Source organism: Clupea harengus, chromosome 1 (assembly GCF_900700415.2).
Source record: "Clupea harengus chromosome 1, Ch_v2.0.2, whole genome shotgun sequence".
In the NCBI taxonomy this organism is placed as follows: domain Eukaryota; kingdom Metazoa; phylum Chordata; class Actinopteri; order Clupeiformes; family Clupeidae; genus Clupea; species Clupea harengus.
Genome location: NC_045152.1, coordinates 27,024,407 through 27,033,533, shown reverse-complemented (window position 1 = coordinate 27,033,533; position 9,127 = coordinate 27,024,407). Strand labels below are relative to the sequence as shown.

General features: G+C 43.4%; 1 protein-coding gene across 3 annotated transcripts; it reads right to left on the bottom strand.

Moving 5' to 3' along the window:
- On the bottom strand, positions 1 to 9,127 carry abtb1 (ankyrin repeat and BTB (POZ) domain containing 1). 3 transcript variants are annotated; one of them, XM_031574097.2, is made up of 13 exons: positions 8,423 to 8,722; positions 8,148 to 8,221; positions 7,592 to 7,654; positions 7,306 to 7,361; positions 7,047 to 7,191; positions 6,763 to 6,922; positions 6,564 to 6,609; positions 5,889 to 6,005; positions 5,356 to 5,468; positions 4,921 to 5,019; positions 4,599 to 4,766; positions 1,649 to 1,849; positions 1 to 1,400 (listed from the first exon to the last, which is right to left on the bottom strand). In XM_031574097.2, the coding sequence occupies exons 2-13, from the start codon at positions 8,189 to 8,191 to the stop codon at positions 1,194 to 1,196; spliced, it is 1,419 nt and encodes a 472-aa protein (XP_031429957.1). In that variant the 5' UTR covers positions 8,192 to 8,221; positions 8,423 to 8,722; the 3' UTR covers positions 1 to 1,193. The 3 variants fall into 3 exon arrangements, with proteins under 3 accessions (XP_031429957.1, XP_031429945.1, XP_012681951.1); XM_031574085.2 differs by lacking the exons at positions 8,148 to 8,221; positions 8,423 to 8,722 and adding an exon at positions 9,045 to 9,127; XM_012826497.3 differs by lacking the exon at positions 8,148 to 8,221 and having other exon boundaries at positions 8,423 to 8,720.

Sequence of the window (9,127 nt, the reverse complement as noted above, 5' to 3'; positions counted from 1 at the left end):
TAACAATTTTATATCTTTTTATTTCTTGAGTCAGGCAAGCTTTATAATACTTTGGAAAATAAAGTACTTATATAAATATGTAGCTGACATTCTTAAACAGCATTGCACAGAAAGACCCTGTTAGACTGTAACTCCAGACCAAGCACAAACACACTGTGGCCAGATCAGAAAATATGGGGTTCCTGCATGACTGGAGTGAAACTCAGTACAATTCTACGGACAAACATCAGAAACATGAGAGATGAGAGATTCTCATGACTTTCACTCACCTAACTCCGTAAGTCCTATTAGTCCTTCACCAAACAGCCAAACATCAGCTCAAGTGTGAGTAAGCAGGTGTGTCAGAGTTAAGTGTGTGAGGGAGGATACACTAGGAATGTTACTATAAAATAAGAATGTCATATGGTTAAGTATCACATACATCGCTTAAAAGGTCAACAAATCAATGTTTTAATTCAGGTGGGAGCAGTCTACTACTTCACACTGTTAAAACTCGGCAAATTCAGAAAATTCTTTCGTAACGTTCAAAATAAAACACAGGGGACTAGGTGAAGAAGTTTGCTGGTGTTGACGGCGCTGACAAAATTGACATAAGAAAAGAGAGAAAATCTAGAATTCTTTAAGAAATCATAATCTTAGTAGAAATAGAACCTAAAGTAAAACGATGAACACCGGCTACTTGGTATTACTATCCTCTTAGTATACCAGCACGGGGTGAACACCACCACCCCCCTCCCCTCACCTTTCATAAGTTTCACATCTTTCTGTGTATTTCATAGGCGTTTGATATGCAAATATTTTGCACAATATCAGCGACTATTTAGTGAATTCTTCAGATCTTCAGAGATCAGGTTAATGTTCTACTGTTGCTCAGAGATAAAGCTTTATAGATGTCTGAAGACCTCACCTGCCTTTGTGATGAGTTCATAATATATTTGTGTTCACATTCTGTTATTCATTCACTAGCTTAGGGGCGAGCGAGCGGAGCCTCCTCCCTGCCCTGCTGACTACTACTAGCTTCTCTGTGGCCCCATGGGCCACACTAATGCTCAAGAAAACTCTTCATTCAAGCTTAGTCAAACCTAGTCTGTCAGTTCTGCACCACACCCATCTTCCTATGCATCTCTATCCTTCTGTCCTGCCCTCCTACCTCTTTCTCTCTCTCTCTCTCTCTCTCTCTCTCTCTTTCCTTCTTAGCACTCAAGGCCAATGTTGGTAAGCAGGAGTTCCAGGGCGGTGAGCTTCTGCTGGGCCTCCTCGATGGCGCTGTATGTCTGCACGTTGCTGCTGATGTGGAAGCGGATCTCGTCCACCAGCGGGATGGAGTCGGTCTCCTGGCGAGCCTCCACAGCCCCTGCGTCCGCGTGGATCAGATCGGCAAAATCTGGACGCTCCACCAGCTGTAAGCGTGCATATACATGTGTACACACACACACACACACACACACACACACACACACACACACACAAAATGTATTGAATGCAACTCTACTTACAACCACCTCAGACAATGAATATTCCTCATCAAATGCTGACATGTATAAGGCATCAAACCCAGACACACCCACACACACACATACACACACACACACACGCAGAATCAAACAGACAGACAGACAGACAGACAGACAGACAGAGGGATGCATACCCTCTCAATGATCTTGGCCATGTACTCTGTGCACTGGTCCTCCAAGCGGGAGAGGCTGAAGAGCTGAGCGCACTTCCACACGTGCAGCACGTTCTCTTCACTCAGCTGCGCCGCCAGGCTCTTCCCGCACAGGCGCTTCAGCCCCGGCAGCAGGTACATGTCCGCCACCCACAGCACCTCGTACACACTCTCCTGAGACAGCTAGACGCACAGCAGAACACACAGAATAGGAAAAAACAATGCCTGTGAACCTGTAGCTCAACTGGTACAACACCAAGGGTTGATTGCCAGGGAGTATGCATGCTAATGAAAGTGCATCTGCTTTAATGACTTAATGTCAATGTACATGTAATATATAAAAGCAATAATGGTATAAAGCAATTTGGTTATAAGATCATGATTGATATTGTACAACAAGTCTGTGTGTGTGTATTGGTGTGTATGTGAGTGTGTGTGTGTGTGTGTATGGTGGCCGAAAAAGGGCAATCACGCTACAACTTAGGAAAACACATGCAAATAGACAAAACACAAGCAATTTAAGAAAACATCCACATCAATTTTGAAAACACTTAAACATAGCATTTAGGAAATATGCTTTACACACACACAACACAACCAAGTACACAAACGCACTGCAAATATACACAACACAACCAAATACACAAACGTGCTACAACGGCCATCAAATACAATACAGTTCTGGGCTGCGTTTCCTCAAGCTTTCTAAAGCTTTCTTAACGCGTTGTCATTTGTAAGTAATACCTTAAACTGTACCTTAATGTTTCAGAGTGTTTGCCAAAACGCCTGAGCAAAGTATACCTTCTGTAAGAGATACTTTCATAAGGTTGGTCTGGAGCACTCTTAGCTATACCATAAGCTATACCATAACACAGTTTTCAGATATAAGAAACGCTGTAGAGCCTGCAAATGTTGTGTTAGTGTCTGGACATATGCACTGACTGGGATGCAAGACCAAGATACAGTGGGGAAAATAAGTATTTGAACCCCTGCCGATTTCGCAAGTTTGACCACTTGCAAAGAAATGTGTGATCTATAATTGTAATAGTAGGTGTATTTTAACAGTGAGAAACAGAATATCAACAAAAAAATCCAGAAAACTGCATTTTATAACATATATGACTTAATTTGCATTTGATGCAGAAAATAAGTATTTGAACCCCTAGCAAAACATGACTTAGTACTTGGTGGAATAACCCTTGTTGGCAAGCACAGACGTCAGACTTTTCTTGTAGTTGGTCACCAGGTTTACACACATCTCAGGAGGGATTTTGGTCCACTCCTCTTTGCAGATCCTCTCCAAATCCTTATGGTTGCGTTTTCAATTGGAGGGAATGAGGGAATGAGGTTCAAGCCCAATATTCCATGTTACATGGCCCCATCCGTAGTCCCCTCGATGCAGTGGAGTCGTCCTGTACCCTTGGCAGAGAAACAGCCCCAAAGCATAATGTTTCCACCTCCATGCTTGACGGTGGGGATGGTGTCATATTCAGCATTCTTCCCCCTCCAAACGCGGCAAGTCGAGTTGATGCCAAAGAGCTTGATTTTGGTCTCATCTGACCACATCCTGTCTCCCAATCCTCCTTAGAATCATTTAAGTGTTCATTGGCAAACTTCAGACGGCCCTGTACATGTGCTTCCTTGAGAAGGGGGAACTTACGAGTGCTGCAGTACTTCAAACCATTACGGCGTAGTGTGTTGCCAATGGTTTTCTTGGTGACTGTGGTCCCAGCTGCCTTGGGATCATTCACAAGCTCCCCCTGTGTAGTTCTGGGGTTATTCTGCACCTTTCGGATGATCACCGATACCGCACGAGGGGATATCTTGCATGGAGCCCCAGACCTAGAGCGATTGACAGTTGGTTGGTGTTGCTTCCATTAACGAATAATCGCACCAATAGTTGTCTGCTTCTCACCAAGCTGCTTGCCAGTGGTTTTGTAACCCATTCCAGCCTTGTGCAGGTCTACAATCTTATCTCTGACGTCCTTGGTCAACTCTTTGGTCTTGCCCATGGTGGTGAGGTTGAAGGTGTGAAGTATGATTCTTTGGACAGGTTTCTTTTATACACGTCACCAGTTGAGATCAGGTGTACCTTGTTAGGCCTAATGAGGACTAATCTGTGTAGTTCTTGGGCACATAACTGGTCATTGGGAGCCAGAATTATTGCTGTTTGCTTGGGGGTTCAAATACTTATTTTCTGCATCAAATACAAATAAAGTCATAAATGTTATAAAATGCAGTTTTCTGGATTTGTTTGTTGATATTCTATTTCTCATTGTTAAAATACACCTACCATTACAATTATAGATCACACATTTCTTTGCAAGTGGCCAAACCTGCGAAATCGGCAGGGGTTCAAATACCTTTTTTCCCCACTGTATGTGTTGCATTTCATTTTGTGCTTCATTAAATAAAAAGAAACATCGGTAGGACTATAACTTAATTAGCCATTCATTTTTAATACCTACCTCTCTCTCTTTCTCTCTCTCTCTCATTGAATATCAAGCTTTTCCTGTTCTTATTCTGTTATTTGGATATGTAGCATTTTTTGGTTGCATTTTTTACATTTCCGTATTTGCAGCATGTTTGCAATGTATTTGTTTTGGGCTGTTGTAGCATGTTTTCCCTCTTTGGTAGTGTTATGTGTATCTGCAGCATGTTTGGATATTTGCAGTATGTTTCCTAAATGCTGTGCATGTGTTTTCAAATGGATGTAGATGTTTTCTTAATTTGCTTGTATTTTGTCTATTTGCATGTGTTTCCTTAAGTTGTAGCACATTTGCCCTTTGCCCGCCACCCGTGTGTGTGTGTGTGTGTGTGTGTGGGTGGGTGTGTGTGTGTGTGTGTGTGTGTGTGTGTGTGTGTGTGTGTGTGTGTGTGTGTGTGTGTGTGTGTGTGTGTGTGTGTGTGTGGGTGTGTGTGTGTGTGTTACCTCTGTGTCGTCGCTGTAGATGTAGTACAATATTTTGGTAAAGAGTTCATGGGAGATGTTATGTAATGTGATGACTGGGATGTGAGGGGCGGACGCCAGTGTCTCTCCCTCACTGAAATGGTCCTCCAGCAAGGCCTTAAAATAGTCACTGCGGCCACAGAAAAATGGCTGAAAATGGACACACACACACAAACATAGACAGGTGAACATTCCCCTGGTAAAATGGACGATAGTTATTTCAGTTAGTTAGCTATTTATTAGTTAGTTATTTATTTCAGATGACTGCTAATGGAAGATGATCATGAACGTGATGTACACCCACTTTGTGACACAGGAAGTCATAGCCTTCAACTCGGAAGCAAATATCTGGATAACTTGGGAAGTTGTCGGTTTTGTCAAATGGAAGCTCACCAAATCCAACCTGCAATGAGACACACAATCCATTCAACACTCAAATGCCTCAATAAGCAGTAGTGTTATATTTACCTCAGCTTTAGGATAACTCTCCATTTAGATGGAGTCTCTTCACCACATCCACCAGGCACATTTACAAGACAATTAATAAAGGGCACTGTTCACAGATTTAGACCAGTATCGGTCAAACACTCCAATTCACAGCAACTTTTTAGTCACAGGCAAATATAGAAACGACATGCAAGTAATCAACCCATGGGGATCTCTGTGAATGGTTTGACTTGTGACCTACACATCAAGTTCACTGACAGGAGATGATCACAGCTGAGACGAGAGAGCTCACCCTGAGTTCAGCCGGAAGAGCACAGTCAGCCAGCTGGGCCATGTCGTCCTGCAGCTGGCACCCATGAGGGTCCAGAGTCAAAACCTTCACACAAGTGCCTGGCTTAGAGGAGACTAGGGTGTAGGGAGAGAGATGGGGGGGGGGGCATCATGAAACAACAGATAAAAGACAACTACTGTGCAATATCTCTGGCCACCCATAATATGTAGTATATGCAATTATTTTGTTTGTTATATTTGAAGTCATTAATGCAATACTAGACTAAACATATCACAAAAGTCCTTTTCATCAACATTATAATACAATATGTTTTCCAGTCTTCAAAACCTCAACGTAATGTTGACCTGATAGTTTGAGAGCTTCAGTTTTGCTAGCATTGTTCGACAGCAAGAAAGACATACATGGAAAGACATATAGTGGAAAGCCAAGCAGGCACATCACTGAGAGATATACTTATTGATCAGTTTGGTTCAATGACCTGGGACAGAACAATATGAAAAAACAAAGCGTAACAATTAGAAATAGCATCTTACCAAAGTCATACACCTGCTTACACTTTGCCTCCAGTTCCTCTATGAGATCTCCCATCTTACACTGTTTGGCCAGACGCTTCAAATCATCCACATAGCTGACATCAATGTCCAAACAGCCTTAAAAGACACACACACACACACACACACACACACACACACACACACACACACACACACACACACACACACACAGCCACACAGCCACACAGCCACACACAGCCACAAATCAATTCAAACTCACTCAGTTGTATTTATTAAAAGTAGATAGTCTATTCTTGGTGTACTGTGATCAGGTATAAAATGCTGTCAGTATGCTATTCTTAATGGGAACTATCTATAGAGACAGTGTTTGGTTGGCCAATATAATGAGGGGTGGCTGAAGCTACCTCTGTCCAACAGGCAAGCCAATGTCATAGAAGGGCAACAACATAGAATTTATGTTCCACCAAAGACTTCAAACAGTGCAATGACACTTAAGTTCCGCAAGAATTTGTGTACTAGTGGCAGTTGCAGTGCAGTTCTTATTATTGGCAGTTACATTAGTGGTTTCAGACCTATATGTGCCTTGAGGTAGGTTACATGTACTGTGTTATGGAATTTGCGCACATTGCACATGTTGATGGCCGTCAACTGTATTGTGTACAGTAAGATAACTCTGCGGTGCTAGGTGCTTACCTGTGTAAAAATACTGCAAGAGGGCTGCAAAGGCGGCAGGGTTTATCTACATGAGGGAGAAAGAGAGAGAGGAGTAAAAGTAGGAGAGAGAAAGAGAGAGAGAGAGAGAAAAGTAGAGGGCAGGATGAGGACGTGAACTGTCATGGAGTGCTACAGCAATTGTACAACCATGCTGAAGAGGATAGTGTGCATGGCTTACCAGTGGGTGTTTGAGGGCGATCATGTTCTTGCCCTTCCACTTGGTCTGGAACATGTGAGTGAAGTACTCCGAACGAGCACCGAGCACACAGCGGTGAGCTCGGAACGTCTCCCCGTGCACCAGAAACACAACGTCACTGAACCAGCCCTGCTCCAACAACCTGGAACAAAGAGCTTTAGTTTAGGCCTGCTGATGTAAGGGAGAGTGTGTGGATATGTGTTCTGGCTTGTGTGTGTGTGTGTGTCTGTGTGTGTGAGAGACAGAGAGAGAGCAAGTAGCCTAACGTTTGCAGGAATTGGTCGTAATAGTCTCTCTGCATGGCCTTGGCAGTGATGCGTTTGTACTCCTTCAGCAGGCGCCGTATGGGGTCACTCAGGGCTCCATACAGGCATCTCTCCCCATCAAACGTGTTCACCTCACACTTGGCACCTTACATATAGAGGAAGGAAAGAAAGAGCTTAGGGAGTGGGGAAATGAAGCAAGGTGACAGCAAACAGTACAACGGGAACAGAACGGGAGGAAAATATAAGATAAAGAACTAACCATTGGCCAGCAGGTACTGCACCAGCTCCTCGTGTCCACACAGACAAGCATAATACCTGCAGGAACACCAGTCCACACACACACATATAATGACATCACCTTGACCGCACTGTTGATGCACACCATAGCTTTATCTCTGGGTAAGTGGAATAAACTGCATATTTATCAAGTTGGTGTGGTGTACTTAAGTGTGTACAGGGAGAGTGTGTACTCATAGAAGTGTGCGGTTTTGTATAAAGTCAGAAAGGGATGTTTGCAAGCAGACACTTGATTAGGGCAAACTTACAGAGGTGTGCTGTCCCATTTGTCTCTGACATTCAGTTCCACATCTCTCTGTTCAAGCAGGTATCTATAAAGGATGTAAAACAAATCTATGCATTCCTTGCATAGTTCCCACAGGCAACATATTATATTTGCTAAGGCACCTTGGGTAACCCCTCTGACCCAGATTCAGGGGTGTTTACTGTGTCTGAAGTTCAGCACCATTTCCTTGACGTAAACAGAAATCGGCCTCAGGCGAAGTTAACTATATACTTGGGTGAAATTTGAGAAGTGCTGCTACGTTGTCTCACTCAGCTGTAGCTACTGGTCCTCCTTTGCACAACTAGGCCAATTATAGACGCTGTCAAGAACGCATAAAGCATTGGTGTATTTACTAGAGAGAGGACTACTGTTGGCAACTAAACGCCGATTATGTTTAATATCTACATTTGCGTACTAATGACACCCACATACAAGAAAATGGTAGGCGTGGCCAGCACCAGTAAGCAGAAATGCACTGTAAACACGTCCGTTAAATTAGGGTCAACCAGTGTTTATTCCGTTCTGTATGCAGTCAATACCTGAGTAATTTGCAAAAAATCGAACCAAGCCTTGTAACTTCCATCGGTGCTTCACTTACGTTAATAGCCTTAGCCTGTCACAGGACATAACAAATGTTACTGTTGCACGTATGTGATTGAGCTTAACATTGCGTGACTTCGCTACAACAGACCATAACTGAGCTTAGCGAAGTGTATGTAGGCTGTTCCACTTGACACGAAACGACTGCAGTGAAATGCACATGTTAAGTCCGGACATCGCCACAAATTTCCCAACAAACAGAAAATGTTCGTACCTCACTCTAGAAATGTCGCCCTTCCTACAGCTTGTAAACAAATCGGTAGCGTCCATCTCCGTTGAGGATTTAAGGCTCTGAAATGCATTGAAACGGCCTGCCCGTGAGACAGGAGTGTGTGAAGGGGCAAAAAGGAGAACAGCTCACGAAACACAAAGTGTCAACCTCTCTCTCTCGAGGCTGATTACAGAGGGCCTGTCAAGTGAAAGTTCGTCGAAGAGTGATTCTCTGAAAGTAAACAAGCGGACGGAGATATCGCTTGACGTCACATCGGTCCTTCTTCGTTGAATCCAGAATGTATGCGTGCGACTTGTATGTTTAATTTAGCGCCTCGCAGTGTACTGGTGGTTAGACAACGTACGTACATCATGTAGACCTGTGGACTGCGTGCCAGACAAAATATTACTTATTAGGCTTCACAAATATGTCGCCAGTTTGCTATCTTTAGCATGAGAGCGCACACAGAATACAAACGAGCGCAAGGACAGGAATCTATCGTTTAAAAACAGAAAGGGGTGAAAATAATGTTGTGGCGAATAAAACTGTTATCACAAGCGTATACAAGTTGTGGTTAGACACAGACGCGAAGGTTTCATCGGTGTTTCAGTTTACTTGCTCTCACTTTAGTTCATTTGCATCTACGCGCTGCCTCTGATCATTCTCTTTGCACTCCAACCGGAAAATCGCCATGGATTAAGGCTTAAA